The sequence below is a fragment of the Bos taurus genome, chromosome 7 (genome assembly GCF_002263795.3).
Source record: "Bos taurus isolate L1 Dominette 01449 registration number 42190680 breed Hereford chromosome 7, ARS-UCD2.0, whole genome shotgun sequence".
Classification (NCBI taxonomy): domain Eukaryota; kingdom Metazoa; phylum Chordata; class Mammalia; order Artiodactyla; family Bovidae; genus Bos; species Bos taurus.
The window spans coordinates 19,029,108-19,047,944 of record NC_037334.1 but is presented as its reverse complement, the minus strand read 5'-3'; the positions used below and the strand labels follow the sequence as shown (position 1 = coordinate 19,047,944).

The 18,837-nt window shown below is 55.9% G+C and overlaps 1 protein-coding gene across 13 annotated transcripts in view; it reads right to left on the bottom strand.

Moving 5' to 3' along the window:
* Positions 1-657: 657 nt before the first annotated feature.
* The window catches only part of PTPRS (protein tyrosine phosphatase receptor type S), a 110,870-nt gene continuing 92,690 nt past the window's right edge, over positions 658-18,837 (bottom strand). For 4 of the 13 annotated variants that reach the window (XM_059888644.1, XM_015472084.3, XM_010806990.4 and 1 more), the window contains 20 exons: positions 18,290-18,387; positions 17,470-17,723; positions 16,510-16,603; positions 16,204-16,419; positions 15,570-15,727; positions 15,094-15,105; positions 14,807-14,919; positions 13,210-13,257; positions 12,060-12,157; positions 11,855-11,978; positions 11,091-11,266; positions 10,892-11,011; positions 8,150-8,304; positions 7,762-8,047; positions 7,340-7,518; positions 6,314-6,440; positions 6,093-6,218; positions 3,301-3,455; positions 2,987-3,122; positions 658-1,989 (listed from right to left, as the gene is read on the bottom strand). In XM_059888644.1, coding sequence (XP_059744627.1) covers positions 1,921-1,989; positions 2,987-3,122; positions 3,301-3,455; positions 6,093-6,218; positions 6,314-6,440; positions 7,340-7,518; positions 7,762-8,047; positions 8,150-8,304; positions 10,892-11,011; positions 11,091-11,266; positions 11,855-11,978; positions 12,060-12,157; positions 13,210-13,257; positions 14,807-14,919; positions 15,094-15,105; positions 15,570-15,727; positions 16,204-16,419; positions 16,510-16,603; positions 17,470-17,723; positions 18,290-18,387 — 2,744 coding nt within the window. In that variant the 3' untranslated portion in view covers positions 658-1,920. The remainder of the gene's footprint in view (positions 1,990-2,986; positions 3,123-3,300; positions 3,456-6,092; positions 6,219-6,313; positions 6,441-7,339; positions 7,519-7,761; positions 8,048-8,149; positions 8,305-10,891; positions 11,012-11,090; positions 11,267-11,854; positions 11,979-12,059; positions 12,158-13,209; positions 13,258-14,806; positions 14,920-15,093; positions 15,106-15,569; positions 15,728-16,203; positions 16,420-16,509; positions 16,604-17,469; positions 17,724-18,289; positions 18,388-18,837) is intronic. The other 9 variants (XM_059888646.1, XM_024994989.2, XM_024994990.2 and 6 more) reach the window with 3 other exon arrangements.

The window sequence follows — 18,837 nt, the reverse complement described above, 5'->3', positions numbered from 1 at the left end:
TTCATAAATGTTTCATGTATGTTTGAGAATTTTAAGGATGGAGAATTTAGGGTTTGGTAAATCTATCTAAGTGTATTCATTGGATCTGATGGCTTCTAAAAGCAGCGACCCCACTCTTTCCTAGGCTGGGCCCCTGCCCTCACACCCTCTTCTTATCCCTGGAGCATCTCTGTGGGGGGATGCTTTCACCAGGGGAAATCTTCCACCCACTTCTGGGTCTCAAACCAGCCGGGGGTCTGACTCTGGCTTAGAGTAGGGTCTGCTCATGAGGTGGCCTAGAGCACGGGGAAGTACAGTGCTCCCAACCCAGTTGTTCCCTCCATGGACTCAGCTCTACTGCTGACCCTTCTGAGGGCTGTGGATGAGACGGACTGGGGTACGAATTCCAGCTCCACTTCAAACCTCTGTGTGACTTTTCGTTGGTGCCTGCCCCTCTCTGAACCTCATCTATAAATTGGGTAGATTCCCACTTCAGCGGGCTGGCCCATGGTAGATACTCAGAGAGGGTCACGATTATCAACAGGAGTAACTATTATCAATGGGGCAGCCCCTGCAGGGAGCTTGGATTCTGTGTTCAAGTTCTCCAGGCTCCCAGCTTCCCCAAGGAGACTGGATGGACAGGGGCTGGGGTGACAAAGACTCCACCAGCGGCCGGGGTCAGACGATCTTCCTTTAATACAAAGTCGATATATCTACATACACAGAGGTGGGAAAACCACCCAGCTGCTTCCGTTTGAATAAACAGTGTTGAAAGCAACAGCAGCTCTGCTCTTGTACAAAGAGAAAAACTCACTTGCTCAGGGGTGGGGGTGGGGCAGAACCCCATCCTTCTGCCCCAGAACGGCCCCATGGTCCCGGGGGGGTGGGGAGGGGCCCCTGATTGGGGCAGCTTATGGCCTCTTTCTCCCCCCGGAGAAGTGGGAACCTCCGACTGTGTTCAGTCCTTCTCCTCAAGGTGGGAGATGGCGAGGGGTGCTCGGGCTGCTGGGGGCGGGGGTCGCTGCGACCTCCTCCGTGGTAGAGCCCACCCTGTGGGCTCGACAACCGACGCCGGTGGGCCCGAGTTCCCCCACTGCCCCACCCTCACCCTCCTTGATATGTCTTGAGAATTAAAAAAGAAAAAGCAAAAAATTAAAAAAAAAAAAAATCAGGAGGCAAAGGCCTTATTCTTGAGCGAGGCACACCTTTGGAGTAGGTAAAGGGAAAAAAAAAAGCAAGCCAAGGGGCAGCCTGAGCCCGCGCAGGCCCATGAACACGACCGGCACGCAAGAACGTCTGTTACGGTGAAAAAAAACAGACTGTCTGTGAACAGAATAGGAATAAGCCAAGTTTTTCTTTTTAAATCCGTTGACTGTCAAATCGTTTTTGTTTCCCCCCCATTTGTTTATTCTTTAAAAAAAAAAAAAAAATGAAAAAAATACACTATTAAAAAAAACAAAAACAAAACGAAATGTCACCGGATACAGTTACACTGAGTTCTGAAAGAAAGCTGACTCCTGTCCCCACCCCACTCCCGCCCCCCCAGCCCGGCGACCCCCAGGCTGCGGGGCGGGAAGACTGCCTGGTAGGGAGGACAAGGGGCCGAGCTCCCAGCCCCCGCCCCCCTCTGGTTCTTGGGAACAGCCCCTGGATTGCTTGCCGCCCCCCTCCCCCCACCCCATAACCTCTCCTTGTGGAATCTTGTTTTAGAAGGGAATGAGGAATGTGCCAAGTATTGAAGGCGGCGGCCCGGCCCAGGGAGGGGGCTGAGGCCGTGCAGGGGGGCTTGAGGGGCTGCGTCATCATCCCCGGCGACCCCTCGGCTGTGGAAACGCGGTTGCCACCTCCTGCCCTGGCCGCCGGAGGGGGGTCCAGGCCTCGGGGGGCCCACCCGGCACTGGAGGCGCAGGGGCCGGTGGAGTCGGGCCAGGCCAACCTGGCTTAGGTTGCATAGTGGTCAAAGCTGCCGAGATACTCCAGTGCCGCCTGGTAGCAGAACTGATATTCATCCTGTGTGGAGAGGGGGCGAGGGGGTCAGGGCAGGGCCCCTGTCAGCGCCTCTGCAGACCCAGGGCTCCCCATCACACTGCAGAGCAGCTGCGCCCCTTGATCCTGCGCCTGTGCTGGGCTCTCCCCGTCCTCAGCTGGCCCGCAGGGTGCCACTTGGCCATCCCGGCCTCTTGTGACACTCCCCTGGGGGCTGGGAGGTTGCCACTCCAGCTCTGACTGCCTGGAGACGGGGAGCTCATGGATGCATTTAACCTAGCTTCTGGATCTGGTGGTTTCTAAAAGCAGTGACCCCACTCTTTCCTAGGCTGGGCCCCCGCCCTCACACCCTCTTCTCATCCCTGGAGTATCTCTGTGAGAACAGAGGGGGCTCTTCCACCCACTTCTGGGTCTCAAGCCAGATGCGGAATGGACCCAGCAATGGGTGCAGACACAGACTGGCTCCCCCTCCACCGGCCGGGGCTCTGACTCTGGCTTAGAGTAGGGTCTGCTTATGAGGTGATCGAGAGCACAGGGAAGTACAGTGCTCCCAACCCAGTTGTTCCCTCCATGGACTCAGCTCTACTGCTGACCCTTCTGACGGCTGTGGATGAGACTGACTGGGGTACGAATCCCAGCTCCACTTCAAACCGCTGTGTGACTTGGAGACACGGTGTGGTCCAAGCAAAGGTGCCCACTGTCAACATGATGGTGGGACTCTGGGCCTGGCTTCAGGATCCATGACCCCTGCCAGGGTCCTGGCTGAGCTGGACCTCACTGAGTCCCTGGGGCCAGGAGAGGGGACCCCTCTGTGTTCATTCCGAGTGACGCTTCTCAGCTCTGGCCTTCGGCTTACTCTTGGGTCAGGCCAAAGCAGGAGGGGCTGAGGACCTTTTACCCTTGACAACCCCGGGAGTGGGGGGTGGCTGTGCCCACTGCACAGAGGAGAGAACAGAGGCTGGTGGTGGCATCAGCATGAGGCCGGGCTGCCCTCCCCTCCCCCGCAACTCCCCCTCCTCACCTCCATCTGCACCATGGCTGGCCTCTGGGTCCGCAGCATCTTCACTGTCTGGAAGATGTCCACCACACCCTCGTACCGCATCCGCTCCAGCACGATGCTGAGCGTGATGAAGACGCCCGTCCTGCCCACGCCGGCGCTGTCAGGGCGAGTGCGCAGGTGAGTTCAGGGGGTGGGCGTGTGGGGAGCCTGGCTCAGCTGCCCAATTTCCATCCTGCCTGCTCTGAAGCCCCCTGCCCCAGGGATGGAAAGAGCCCCAGCGGGAGTGCCCAAGGCTGTGCTCGTAAAGACTCAGCTTCCCGCTACGGGCAGTTCACCTGCAGTGGACAGTGATGGGGCCATCCTGGCCAAACTGTTCCTTGGTCTTGTGCACTTGGCCGATGAAGTCAATGAAGCCCTCCCCCGACTTTGGCACGCCCTGCTCCGGCCAGTCCGTGAACTGGAACTGCCGGACGGTCCGGGACTGGCCGTCCTGGAACGGAGAGAGAGAGCGCCGGGTCCTGTTATCAAGGTCAGTGGCATCACCCTCGCCAACCACAAGCTGCACCAATGCCACTCTCCACCCTTCCTCACCCTCTGCCACCCACCCTCCTTGTCCCACACCATCTTTCGTTGAGATGCTCCGACTTCGTCTGTACCACCCAAGGCTCCTCACCATTTAACTTCATCCAGCAACACCATCTCACATGGCAATCGTTCACCCCCATCCCCCGACTGCTGCTCTCTGCACAGCTCCAAACCCATCCATCACGACCCAAGTGACACCAACACCATTGCTGTCTCTTATCCTCCATTCTGCACTGTCCCATGGTACACCCAACATCTGCCCTTCTTGACCCATTCTCCATCTCCCTGGCAACCTCCTCTCTCATCGTCTTAGAGTAAAAGAGCACTGTCCCCATACTGTCACCTCTCAACAGCACCACCTTCCACCATGGACATCATCTTCGGCCACTCACCACCCCTATAATCTCCTATCCCTCACCACTCAAGGGTGCCATCTTCCACCAGCCACCATTGGAAATTCATCGTCTTCTACCTGTGTACTCAATACCTTTGCCTCCTAACTTTCATCATCCACTTACGGTAGTTCATAATCCTTGAACATCTGGTGATGCGTTCTCCATCTCCACCGCTCAACCATCTGTCTCTCCAGTCCTCATCCCCATGACACAACCATCCATCTGTACAATCTAAATCTCAACCAGTCACCTCTCCAATCCTCATCCCAAGCATTCAACCATCCGTCTCTCTAATCCTTATTCCCACCACTCAACCATCCATCTCTCTAATCCTTATTGCACCACTCAACCCCTTGGATCCTCATCCCCACCACTCAGCTATCCATTTCTCTAATCCTCAGCCCCAACAATCACCTTCCATCTCTCCTATCCTCATTCCCACCACTAAACCACTCATCACTCAACCCTCCATGTATCTAATCCTTATCCCTACCATTAAACACCCATCTCTCTAATCCTTATCGCCACTACTCAACCTCTTCGATCTTAACCCCCAATACTCAACCATCCATTTCTCCAGTCTTCATCCCCAAAACTCAACCTTCCATCTATCCAGTACTCATCTCCACTACTCAACCATCTATCTGTCCATTCATCACCACCACTCATCTATCCATCTGTCCAATCCTCATCCCCAGCAGTAAACCACTCATCTCTGCAATCCTCAACCCACCACTCAACCATCCATCTGTCTAATCCTTACTCCCACCACTGAACCTCTTGGATCCTCATATCCACCACTCAACTGTCCATCTCTGTAACCCTCATCCCCACCACTCAACCACCTATCTTGCCAATACTCGCTTCCCACTACCAAGCCGTGCGGTCCATCATCATGGCTCTCTTCCGCCTTTCATTTATCATGACCCAGCGGCACCACTTTCCACAATTCATCCTTAGCAATCCACCCTTCTTCCCCTCTAAGCACTATTAGACATTCCACTGTGAGGACCACTGACGCTCCCCGCCCTCCCTCCCTCACCACTTACCTCCCCCCTCACAGTCTCTGCATTAAACGCTGCAGCCCAGCGATGCCACGTGATTTTGATGGTCTCCGTCCACCACCTAACGCTTTCTCCGATCCCGCCTTCCTCTCTCTCGGACCATCAACAGGACTGTCTATCACTGAACGTTCATCATTCCTTTTACTCTTCAAATCGTTTCCTCTTCATTTTATTCCATCTGCCACTGGCCAAACACCTGCCCTTTCCAATCTCACCTTTCTCCATCCACCGCTGGTAACCCATCACCAAGCCATGGTTCCGCGCTCTACTGGCATTCTCCATCCGCTTCTATCTGGACATTCTAGTCTCCAATCCCACCTCCTCTCATCTAAGACCATCCTGTTTACCACCGTCCTCTATCACCCAGCAGTGATGTTCACTGAGTCTCCAATCCCCCGTTCAGCCCACCCAGTGGTGCCATCCTGAACTACCCAAGCACGGTGACCAGCAGTGCTTTGCCCACCAGGGTTCACTGTCCAGTGGTAACATCTGGACTGACATTCCCATGCCCCATCATTCTACCCATGGATTCTCCAATTCTGGCACTAACTTCTATCCTCTGTCACCTAACAGTCTTCATCGGACCCCATCTAATACCTGCCCTCTCCCATCACCACGTGCCTCCGCTGGGTCTTCTCCAGCCAACACCATCTATTCTCTCCATTCTCCTCTCTCTCCATACAATGGTTCCAATTCCTAGCACCTGCCCCCCACCCCCCACTGTCTACCACTCTTTTCCCATCTACAGCGGCCACTACTTGACACCATCAACCCATCACCTTTCCCCCAGCCTTCGTTCAGCCCTCTAATGCTGCCCTCCATGGTTGCTGCTTCCCAGCTAAGGCCCCACTTACTCCCTTTTACATGATCGCCTTGGACTATGTCCCCCGGTGAACAGTGTGACATGTGCTCTGATGGGGACACCACGGGGTCATGGTCCTCTCTCCCACCTACTCGGTGGTGGGAGTGACTGTCCAGCTGGCCCACTCACTCCTGGGCGTTTGCTTCCACTCCCCAACCAGGAAAGCCCTCTCCAGACCAGGGGAATGGTGAGCTGCCTGGAGGGTCTGTCCCTGTACTTACCCGGGCGTCTGTGACCTTGAACTCCCGCAGGATGTACTGAGGCATGTTGTATTCCGCCATAGGATCCACCACGAAGTACTGGTAGCGGGCGGAGCGCTCGGCCGGCCAGTACTGGTGACACTTCTCCTGTCGGGGAGGCGGGTGCTGTGGTCAGCCCCGCCCCCACCCCACCTCCACGGCCCCTCCCTGCCCTGCCCCGCCCTGTATGGTCCCTGGCTCACCCGGCCCATCTCCCTCAGCTTGGTCAGCATCACCACGATGGTCGAGTTGTTCTCCCAGAGCATGCGCCAGAAGTCTTCTGTGGTTTCCGCCAGCGGGCCCTGTGTGGCAATGTAGGCCTTCTGCTGCCTGTGAGCGGGGAGGTGAGGCGGTGGCAGCGGTGAGTCTAGGGCCCCAGGGAGACCCAGGCCCAAGCATCATCTCCCTCCTGATCTGGTTCAACCCCCAAAGAATCCTGTTCTGCACCTGGAAAGACCGCCAGCCTCGGACTCACTCCAACTTCGCGAGGAAGCTGTGGGACTGTCTGCAGGCATCTCTGCTTTCATTCTCCGCCCCCTCCAGGGGCATTAAGTTAATATCCATTGTCTACTCAGGCCAGGCTCCCCTCTAGAGCTACATATAGCTGCCCATTCCCAGAACACCCTCCTTTGCTCAGTGCTTCTCAATCTTGGCACTACTGACAGTCGGGACTGGATGATTGTGATGGGCTGCTGTTCTGTACCCAGTGGGGTGTACAGCAGCATCCCTGGCCTCTGCCCACTAGAAAGTGTTAGTGCTCAGTCATGTCTCTTTGTGACCCCATGCACTGTAGCCCACCAGGCTCCTCTGTTCATGGGGATTCCTCAGACAGGAATACTGGAGTGGACTGCCGTCTCCTCCTCCAGGGGATCTTCTTGATCCAAGGACTGACCCTGAGTCTTCTGCACTGCAGGCAGATTCGTTACCATCTGAGCCACCGGGGAAGCCCTCAATGCCAGTGGTAACCCTCCTCTCTCAAGTCCCATTTTAACCATCAAAAACATCCCCAGATGCTATCAAGTTTCCCCTGGGGGGCAGAACTGCCCAGATCGATGCTTTTCTCTGAGAAAGATGGACAGATGTGATCACGTTCCAGCCAGCAGCCATCGGTTAAATGCATATCTAAAGAGTCTCTCCACCTCAGCTGTGACTGCATGGGGCTGGCAGGGTCTCTCGAGCTCTCTCCCAGGCAGGACCGGAGCCCCGGTAGCGGCCAGGGCCAGGTTTACCTGTAACCATCAATGAAGCTGGCGTTAATGTAGTCGGAGCCCTCCACGCCCCGGATGGGTTGTAGGCAGACCCGGGTGCTCTCGTAGGGCATGATGTTAACCAGGCGGTTCTTGAACTTGTTACAAGGCAGATTGGCACTGATGAAGCGGGATGTGTGGGCTTTGGAGTTGGCCAGCCGCTGTGGAGACGAGGGGATGACATCAGGACAGCCTCCATCTGGGGACCCAATTTCCCTGGGTCGGGGGCAGGCTGTGCGTTCTCAGCCAGAGGGCTAGCAGGGCCATGGCGGGCAGGGCAACACCAGCCCTTCTACCCTCTGGTCCCCTTAATGGGGGGGTGGAGACAAAGAACTCCGGTCTCCTGCTTAGCCCCCTCTCCCCCACCCAAGCACAGCATCCTCTACTCGTTCCTCCCCACACACCTTGAACTCGAGTTCCATGCCAGTGACGTGCTCGCCTGGCTCCACCTGCGTCAGCTTCTGGATGTAGGCGTAGAGGCTGCGGGCAGGCACCTCCGTATTGCCGCAGCCCACGGCCTCCAGCAGGGCCTCGTGGATGAAGCTGTACTGGTCCTCCGTCTGCACCATGTAGTTGCGCTGGGACCGCATGAGCGTCACGTGGCCGTACACGTCCACCGTCTTCTCCGGCTTGATCCGCTCCAGCATGGCATCAATGACGATAAAGCAGCCTGTGCGGCCCACACCCGCACTGTGGAGACGGAGGGGGCCGTCAGGGGGCACCCGAGGGCCAGGGGAGAATGGGGGACAGGGTGCAGAGGGAGCCGGGAGTGAAGGGGCGGGGGCCGGGTACCTGCAGTGGACCACGATGGGGCCCGCGTCCGGCGGGTTGCAAGTCTTGACTCTCCGCAGGAAAGCCAGGAACGGCGTCGGGTACTCAGGCACCCCGTGGTCCGGCCATGCCGTGAACTGGAACTGCCGGACCTCCCGTTTCTCGCTGGAGCCGCTCTAGGGGTGGCGGGGACACTGTTGGTCAATGCAGCCCAGCACCCACGTGCCGGGCCCAAGTTCACGCCTCAGACCACCATGTCCCTGATTTGGGTGCCCAGCTGCTCCAGGGTGTGGGGGTGTCTCCACTGCAGAGTGTCCCCAGCATCTTCGTGCACTGCTCCCCATTTCTCCCTAAACCTGCTCCCCCATCTCAGCTGATGGTGGCGCTGTCCTTCCACGCACTCTGGCCAAAATGTAGGCGGAGTCGCTCTTGACTCCCTTCCCCTGCCTGTCCACATGCAGCATCAGTCAGCACAGCTTTCAAAGTCTTTCCCAAGCCCGCCCACTTCTCACTCACCCCCTCCATGGTGATCACCTTAGTCCAGCTCACCGTCATCCATCCAGACCAGAGCAGTCACCTGTTCCCCCTGGGTGTCCCCACAATCTATTCCCTCCACAGCAGCCAGAGGGCGCTGGTGAGCACCCGAGTTATGTCCCCCGGCTCCTCTGCCCACAGCCCTCCCTGGGCTAAAAGCCAGAGTTGCCCCTGCCCCTACAACCCACAAGATTCTGCACCTCCTCCCATCCCCTCCCTGCCCTCACCTCCTCCCACTCTCTGCTCCAGCCACAGGACTCCTCACTATTCCCAAAACACGCAGGGCCTTTGCCAGGAATGCCACCCCCAGACCTCTGCAAAACTCCTTTCCTCACCAACTCCAGGTCTTCCACTACATACTCTACTGTGTAAGATTCCTGGGGTTTTTTTCATATTTGTTGTCCACTAGACTGTAAGCCCCACAAGAGTGGTATTTGACACACAAGTGTCTGCTTAATGTGTGAATCAACTGAAAACCCTTACTCTTGTCTTTTTACTCAGGTTTCTGGCACCTGTGCCAGGCACAGGCTCTATGTAAGGGCACGTGGCTGGCTGCCAGGGAAACACAGTGGTGCCAGAGCACCTCTCTCTCCCTACATGACAATAAAAAGTGTCCCCAGTCTTCCAAGGCACTAGAAATAAGAATACACAAATGGCACCCTAATGAAACTTACAAGCCTTTGCATAGCAAAGGAAACCATAAACACAACGAGAAGACAGCCCACAGCACGGGAGAACATATGTGCCAACCATGCAACCAAGGGGCTTAATCTCCAAAACAGATAAAGAACTCATTCAGCTCAACAAAAAGCCAACAACCTAACTGAATGATGGTCAGAAGATGTAGACATTTCTCCAAAGAAATACATCAAAACTCTACAAATTCCAAGGGATGGAGAGGATGCAGAGAAAAGGGAACCCTCCAGCACTGGCGGTAGGAATATTAATTGGTACAGCCACCACGGAGAACAGGAGAGGTTCTTCAAAAAACTAAAAATAGACCTACGTATGATCCAACAATCCCACTCCTCGCCATATATCTGGAAACAAAACTCCAATAAGATACAGGCACCCCTATGTCCATAGCAGCACTGTTTACAACCGCCAGGACACAGAGACAATCTAAATGTCTGCTGACAGATGAATGGATGAAGACGTGGCACTTAAGTACAATGTACTACTCGGCCACAGGGAAGAATGATCTAATGCCGTTTGAAGCAAAACGGACAGGCCTAGAGATTATCATACTAAATGAAAAAAGTCAAAGACGCATACGATAAAAAATACCATGGTATCACATGATAAAAAGTCAAAGTATCATATGATAACACTTATATATCACATATGCTATCACATATAACACTTAACATATGGTACTATATGCAGAATCTAACATACGGCACAAATGAACTTATCTATGAAACAGAGACTCGTGGATACAGAAACCAGACTTGTTGCCAAGGGGGAGGGGGTCGAGGCAGGGCTGGAGCGGGAGACAGGGGTTAGCAGACAGAAGCTATTATCTATACAGAATGGATAAACATCAGGGTCCTACTCTACAGCACAGGGAACTACATTCAATATCCTGTGATAAACTATGATGGAAAAGAATATCAAAAAAATTGTGTATACATATAACTGAATCACTTTACTGTACAGCAGAAGTTAATATTGTGAATCAACTATACGTCAATAAAAATAAAAATATTCAAAGTGCCCCCAGACATCGCCAAATGTCCTCTGAATGGCAAAATGCTGCAACCGAGAATCACTGAGTGAGACACATGGAATCATGTGCTGGACAGCAGTCATCAGTTAAATACATAGGTGAAGATTCCCTCTACCTCAGCCCCAACTGCCCGCTCTGTCCTCCATCTAAGGCTGGAGGCCCCCCTACTGCATGGCCAAGAACCTGCCATAAACCCAGGCTGGGTGAGGGAAGGGATCAAGACTGATCTCGGGCTGGGGGCTGGTGACTGCCGGTGAGGGGAGGAGAGGTTCATTGCTAAGCTGGATTCTGCTGGTTTGTCCTGCTGTGGCTGCAGACAAGAGCCGTTCCCCTGAAGCTCAGTGTCCCCATCCGTAAAGTGACCGCTTGAGAATGCACCCAGCCTGGGTCAATGTGGTTTCTCTTCCATCCAGTGGGGAGTTCCCAGGGCAGAAGCTCATCTCCCTTCTCCACCCACCATCGCCCCCTCCCACAGCCCCCCGGTCCCATCCGGGCCCTACCTTGTGCAGGGAGAACGTCCTCACGCAGAACGTGGCCAGCTCGATGGTGTCCAGCAGCGTGACCTGGATGAAGCCGTAGGTCTCTGTGCCCCTGTTGGGCCAGTACTGGTCGCATTTGATCTGCACCAGGTGAGAGAACACAGGTGAGCATGGGCCGGGGCCGGCGCAGGGCCTGGGGGCCGCAGGGCCCAGGCCTCACCCGTGATTTCTCCTCTAGCCGCGTCATCATAACAATGGTGGCCGAGCGCTGCTCCCACACCATGCGCCAGAAGTCGCCGAAGGTCTCCGGCAGCGGCCCCTGCGTGGCGATGTACGCGTTCTGCCGCCGGTAGCCGTCCACGTAGTTGGCATTGATGTAATCGCTGCCCACGATGCCTAGGCCGGGGGTGGCGGAGAAACTAGAGATCAGTGGGGGTGCTCTATCCTTCTAGGCTGGCTCCACCTGGTCCACCGCTTAAAGGAAGCCCTCCGAGACTGCCCCAGTCTATCCCCAAGGAAATCGTGGCGCATATACTCCACGCTTTCTCTGCCTCAACATTATTGCCATTTGGAGATAGACTGTTCTATGTCGGGAGCGGTCCTTTGCATCGCAAGGTACTGAGCAGCATCCCTGGCCTCCACCCTCAAGATGCCAACAACACCCCACCCCAAGCTGTGACAACAAAAATGTCCCCAGACATTGCCAAATGTCCTCTGTGGCGAAGCTGCCCTGATAAGAGCTACAGATGTAAAGAATGGATGGAACTCTGTAGTGGACAGCAGCCACCAGTTAAATACAGATCCTAAACTTCTCAATGGCTTCTGGGTAGGGTTGGACCAGGCCTCAGTTTCCCTACCTATCTCCTAGCTAGTCCACTCTGGCCTGGCCCCCCTGGCCAAGAGGAGACATGGGGTCTATGTGTTCTCCATGGAATGAGGACAGGCCAAGGTTGCTGGGGAGGAGCCTGGGACCCCGCACGCTACCTTCGATGGGCTGAAGGATTACGCGGGAGTGGTCGTAGGCGATGACGTTGGCATAGCGGTTCTTGGGCTTGTTCACTTCCAGGTTGGAGTGCTCCCACGTGAACTGCTGGCCCGGGTCAATGGACTATGAGAAGCAGGACGTGGGAGATGTTAGGGTAGGCATCTGTGGGCCCCAGGAGGGTGGGAGGTGGGGGGGCTGGCTCACCTCATACTCCTGGGACAGCTTGAGGCTGTCGTTGGCCTTGAGTCGTTCTGTGTGCTCCGCCATGTCCCCGATGGGGATGGGCGGGTGGCTGAGCATGCCTGCAGGGAGAGCAGACCCGCCCATGTGGCCAGTCACTCGGGGGGGCCAGGCCGGGGAGGGGAGGGGACTGGGGGTGCTCTACGGAGTGAGTCTGCGATGGACGAGCTGCGGGTTAGAGGGGGTGGCGGGGAAGAGGAAGGTTTGGGGTGGGCCCCATGGGGGCGAGGAACCCAGGCCTGGAGGGAGCACTAGGTGGAGTCTCCCCCACCCTCCCCAGGCCCCCCCGACAACCAGCTGGGGAGGCAGGTGCTGGGGGAGGGTTGCCCCGCAGGACTTTAAGCTCCTAGTGCCTCGTGGCAAGAAGCAGGCAAGTGACACAGAGATGAAGAAGCAGATGTGGCTGGCTGAACCTTCTGGAATATTGTCCCCCTGGTGAGGGCGGGAGGCCCACACCCCGTCTGCCCCCTTGGGGGTCGGAGGGACCAAAAAGTCCTCTGCCAGGTGGAGCTGAGGGGCCGGGGAGGGGATGCACGGGGTATGTGTTTGTGGGATGATGGGGTGGGCGTGGGTGCTTCTTCCCCATCTTCAGGCCTGCCAGACTCCTCTCTCCTGGGGGCCCAGCGGCCACGCATGCACACACACACACACACACACACACACACGCTCAGCAGCTACCGGGAGGGAAACTGACAGCTGTGCGCCAGCACCCAAGCACCGGTGTTAAACCTATAGGGACTTGCCAAGTTGACTACTGAAGAGCTGTTTGTCCCGAGTCCCTGGGTGCTGCCCCAGGGCCCACGTCTAAGAGGGCTGAGGCTGGTGTCTATTTGACTGGTGGGTCCCCCTGCCTCTCGCATGTATTTTGACACACACCTGTGCCCTGCATCCCTGCTCCCAGCCCCGTTCCCTCTCCTCCTGCCTCTCTCTCTCTCTCACACACACACGCAGTCACAACCTGCCACCTTAGAGCCCAGGGGACCAGACCCCTGCCCCCTTTGAGAAGCCAGCGCAGGACAGGTGGGCGGAGAGAGAGGAAGCCGGATGGAGAAACCAAGGATGAAAACAAACAGGAGCGAAAGGAAGCCAAGAACAGAGAGACACCGGAACTAACTTTCAAAGTGAAACCCCGGCTCCCTGAGGGGGCTGCTGAGGCCTGAATCTGCAGAAACAGCAAACAATAAATAAATGAAAACACGCGGGGGAGGCGGCCCACCTCCCCCCATCCCTCGCCGGGTGCGCGCACAGCGGTCGACGGACAGATAGATGCAAAGGGCGGAGCAACTTCAACGAGTGAGGGACACACGGCCGCCCCAATCAGAGAACCCATGGCAGCGGCTGGGCATCGCCTCAACTGGACACTGGCGAGTCCTGATTTTCAGCCATGACTTTGGCAAGATCTCAAAGCTTTTAGGTTCTTCTATCAACCTGTCATCCCCGCATCCAGCCACCCCCGACCAACCTGGCCTTGGGTCCCTTGTTGGGGGTCAGCAGAGGGGATTTTAGAGGAGAAGCGGGATGGTGAAGGAGAAACTTGGGGGCAGGAGAAGAACATATGGGCCCATGCCATGAGCTGTAAGGACAGAGGCCATCAGTTGAACACACACATTTAAAATTCTTATCTGGATGGAAACAGAATTGACATAAGCTAGTCCAGAGACAGAAGAGAGAAGAAGAGACTACAAGGGATGCCAGGAGACTTTTCATGATCGCCTGTGGAGGGCTGCAGCCATCAGGTAAATATAAATGATCAAAACCCTCATTTGGAGAAACGTGGGACTAACGTGACACAGTCCAGAAATAGGAGAGAGAAAGAAATGTTAGGAGAAGCGTGCAAGACGATACACGAGCCTGTCAAAGCCCCCGTGCTCTCTTCTCATGGAGGACTGCAGCCATCAGTTAAATGTTTAAAAATCTCCATTTGATTGGAAACAAAAGTTAACAGGAAGCAGTTCAGAGACAGAGAGTGAAGATCAGGGTGTAGGTAGAGAACAGCAGATGTCGCCATGCGATGAGCTCATAAGGAGAGAACAGCAGCCCTCAGTTAAACTGCAAATCCCTTAATTTGGTTAGAAGCAGCTGGCATGAGCCCATTAAGGAGGAGGAGGAGGGGGGGGCATGAAGGGGGCATTGCACATGAAGACGATCAAGGGCAGGGTCCTGATTCAGTTCTCCCACCACGTGTGGCAGGGGACTCAGCAGAATCCTCTTTCATCTACGGGGGACTATAATGAAACTGGGAGAGCATGACCATATGTGACCACAAAAGCGGGGAGAGAGAGTGTGTGGTGGAAGTGGAATTTTTGCTCCTTGCTAGGGGCGCTTCCCCGGGGAGGGTGGAAAAAACCCAAACACCCACCACTGAGTGGCCTTAAGACTAGAGGTGTGAACAGAAGCAGAGCTTTTTCTGCCAGAAGGAATTGAGGACTCAGAAAATGTTTGCTTCTGTCTTTGAAGATGTCCTTTAAGCTCCTGGAGAAGACAGCAGCCACCAGTTGAATGCAGCTTCTCAAAAATCTCCCTAGATTGTAAGCACCATCAACCCCAGTACACCCCCAAGCCCAGAGCCTCGTAGGAATCGGGACTGAAGAACTGCATCAGGCACAGTTCAGTGGGGGCTGGCAAGGATCCACCAAGGGGGCCGCTTCATCTCCCACTGTGCTGCCTCCCTCCCATCAGTGCGGTCCCCGGCGCCCGGGATAAGCACATACCTGGCGTCTGGAAGTTAATGCGTCTCATTTCCACGGGGTCCTTGGGGTGATGGGGGGCGAGGTCGGCGTTGTTCAGTAGGCATTTAGTGCGGGGCTCAGAGTCCTTTCGTTTGCTTTGTGCGAGCAAACAGACAGAGACGTGTGACCCAGCTGTATGTGACTCGGGTTCCCACAACCAGGCACAGACACGTGCAACGGTTGGAACAACTAGGTTCCCGCTCATCCCGTGGGCGAGGTGCCACCCCAGACCCTGTCCTCAGCCTCCAAAGGGCAGGACTAGTTCTTACCTATCAGGCTTGCTGCTCCCGAAAGCAGACACAGGTGAGGAGGGAAAGAAGACAGGTGAGGGCAGGCTGGCCATCAAGAGCCTGTTCTATGACTGTGGATGGCTTTCTTTCCCCCTCTGAACCTTGGTCTCCAGAAATTGGGGCTAATCCTTTCCAACTTGGATCTCAGCCTTCTAAGCTGGGACATGTCCCACGTGACTTCGTTTAACAGGACAAAGGGAGTGCCCCCCCGCCAATCTTGCACGGGACTTAACAGGAGTCAAACCACTGACCAGCTTGGAATGCCAGCCCTGCCATTTCCCAGGCTGTGTGACTTTGATCAAGTGGCTTAACCTCTCTGAGCCCTGTTTTCCCTGTCTGGACCACAGATGGCTTCTGTGATCATTCTCAGAGACAACCTTTCCCTGGATCTTTCCAAACCTCCCACCCTTAGGAAGGCCTCCCTCCTGTCAAGTGGGGACACGCAAGGTGCTCACTTCTTGTAGAGCAAGATGGCAATCACTATGCAGATAATGAAGACCACAGCCAGCACGGGCCCGATCACCCAGATGAGCCCCTCCTCGCCGTCCACGATGGGCTGTGGGTCTGGGTTGTCCAGCTGGAAGGGGTCTGAGAAGGGGCTGGCCGCAAATGTCTACAGAAATGGGGTGGGGGAGACTTCCATCAGTGCCCACCGCCCTCACGGTGGCCAAATGGATCTTCCTCAAACACAAATCTGTGTCCATCCCCTACTCTAAACCCTCCTATGGCTTCCAAGAACACTGACCACAGTGGTCTGGCCCTGGCCAATCTTCACTCTTCCCCTCCTCCACTCTGTTTCAGACACTCTTAGGTCCTCTTTTTCTTCTTGCACCCCAGACCTTTGCACGTGCAAACTCCGGGATGCCTTTTCTTTACTGAACTCCCATACATCCATCAAAGCCCTTGTTCCAAAGTCCTTTCCTCTAAAAATCCTCCTGCTTGGGATTTCCTCAACCTCAAATCCTCCCCTCTGCTCAGCTCTGACCTCAGGGAGCTGGGAGGATCTGCGTCTGGCTCTGAGGCCAGGGCTCTGGGGACTGAGGCCGCTCCAGGCACTCTGGATGTGGGCAGACACCATTCGGGACTTACGGGCTCACTCTTCTGCAGCACAGCAAGCACAAAGAGGACGTATCGGTGGCCGGGCTCCAGGCCCCTGTTGTCAAAGCCTCCGTACTGCTTCTGGTCCCCAGGATGGAAGGTGTGTGGCAGCACTGAGAAGCGAGCCGCGATGTAGGGCCGGGGGACCTCCAGCTGACGCGAGTGCCTCAGGCTGCGCCTCTGCAGCCGTGCGATGTCCTGGATCAGCTGTGGGAATAGAGATGTGGGCTGCTCAGAACCCAGCTGGGAGCCACTGGGCTCCTGAAAGCTGGCACGTGTCTGGGCCCAGCCCCTTACCTCCTCCAGGTCCATATCCTCTGGGCTGCCCAGTGGGGTCAGGAACTGACCACCACGAGATTTGCGCAGTGGCACCATCACAATGAAGTAGTTCCTGGCAGGAGACGAGAGTCACAGAGGGCTGTCTACAGTCACGAGCAAGGGATGCTACTAGGCTGAGTGAGGGCACCACCCCTCTCTGAATCTTCCCTTCCGTTCACACCATGGGTGTATGGCCCAAGTCACGTAGGACTACAGTTTCTGATTCAAGCCTCCAGGATTTTGATCATGTTGTACCTTTTGCCTAGAAAGCCTACCCTGGGCAATGACAGTTGACCCTTCAACAACATGGAGGTTAGGGGGTGCCAACCCCGGCTGCACAGTAGAAAATCCACATGTAAGTACAGTTGGCTTTCTGTATCCATGGTTTTCCATCTATGAATTCAACCAACTGTGGATTGTGTAGTACTGTAGTGTGGACTTGTTGAATAAAAAAAATATGCATATAGGTGGGCCCCTGCAATTCAAACCTGTGCTGTTCAAGAGCTAACTGTATACTTCTCAAATTCCCATACATCCTTCAAAACCCCAGCTTCCACACCCACGCAGTCTCGTAACTCTCCATTTCCCCCTGCTTCTCAGAGGACTCCTCTCCTTGCGTGGGACTCTTAGCCTTTGTGCTTCTCACTGCCACACCATGGGACTGAGCTTGTCTGTGTCCAGCTCTGTCTCCCCATCAGTCTGAGAACCAAAACTAGCAGCAGGTCAGGCCTGCCGGGGCGTGAGAGAATGCTGAGGCCACATTCAGTGGGGACATCTATGAGAGGCACCGGACCTTCAGGGCAACCACATGAAAAGGCACCCATGTAGTCTCTGTTTTACAGACCAGCAAGGGAAGTGGGGTACTGAGAGGTCAAGTGGCAGTCACACAGCTGACTGGGGGAGGGATGTAAAACCCTGGAGCGGGTGGGTTGAGCTTACTGGACAGGCACGGGGCTCTGGCCGTCTGGCAGATACACCACGATGAAGCCATCGGAGTCGGGCTTGGGGGTCACGCTGGGCTTCGAGCTGAGCAGGTTGAAGGCAGTCCAGGCCGTGACTGTCTGCTGGAGGCCGCCCAAGCTGCTGCCGCGGTTGGTCAGCACGAAGTTGTAGAAGGTGTTGGGCTTGAGGTGAGTGATGAGCTTCTTGGTGGTGCGGCCATCCACATCCAATGTGAGCCCATTGTATTGGATCTGTGGGGCGGGCCGGCTCAGCAGAGCTCTGGGTTGAGCCCTGGTCCTCACCGAGCCTGGATCCCAGACTTAGCCTGGACCCTATGATCTGTGACCCCAGACTGAACCTCGATCACAGCTGTAGCCCTAATTCCAAGCCTTGACCCCAAGACTCAATCTCAACCCCAGACTGAGCTCCAAACCCAGTTGATTCTCAATTCAGCCGAATCTCAACTCAGTTCCAGTCCTTAAAAAGTCCTGATTCCACACTTAGGCTTGACGAGAGACTGAGCCTCAAATCCTAGCTGATCCCCAGCTAAGCCCCAGTTCTGACCGAACCCTAATTCCTCCACTGAACCACGACCCCTGCTGAGTCCCAACTGTGCATCCCAATCCTGACTAAGCCCCGAACCCAGATTGAACCTCAATATCCCACCCAGTCACCAGTCCAGTTGACCCCCTACCCTGACTCCAGATGGCACCCTCACCCTGGTCAAGCCCCGCCCCACATATACTCTAACCCCGGCTGAGCCCTGCCCCACACACACCCTAACCCCCCGTCTTAGATCCAACAGGAGGCTGCGCACCTTATATGGGGTGGGTGAGTTGTAGTTGTCTGGGAACTCCCAGCTGAGCAGGACCGATGTCTTCATGATCATCTTCACCTTGAAGTTCTTGGGTGAGACTGTGCCACACAGCAGCAGGTGGGAGAGAGCAAAGGAGAGATTCCCATGAGTACTGGGGGGCTGGGCACAGGGACGGGGTGGGGTGGGGCGGCCCAGGCGCTCCCTGTCGTCCGCTGTGCCCGTGGCCTTTACTGCCTGGCCCTGGCCCGGCCCTGCCTGGCCCTGTCCCATGTCCCTGCTGCGGGAGACGGCGCAGCTGCAGAGAGAAGGCGGAGGCAGAGGAGCGGAGGGGGGACGGGTTGGGTGGGTGGGTGGGGGGCGGTGGTGGGGGCGGCGGTGCCACCTAGGCATGTCCCACCTTTGCCAAACACCGGAGCCTCGGGGTCCGGACTCGCCTTGAGCGTCCACGTGGAAGCAGAAAAGTGACCACTTACCTGGGCAGGGGAGAGGGAGGGGGCTGGGGTGGGGGTGGGCACGAGGCCCGGTCCGGCTCTGGTGCGGGGGTCACC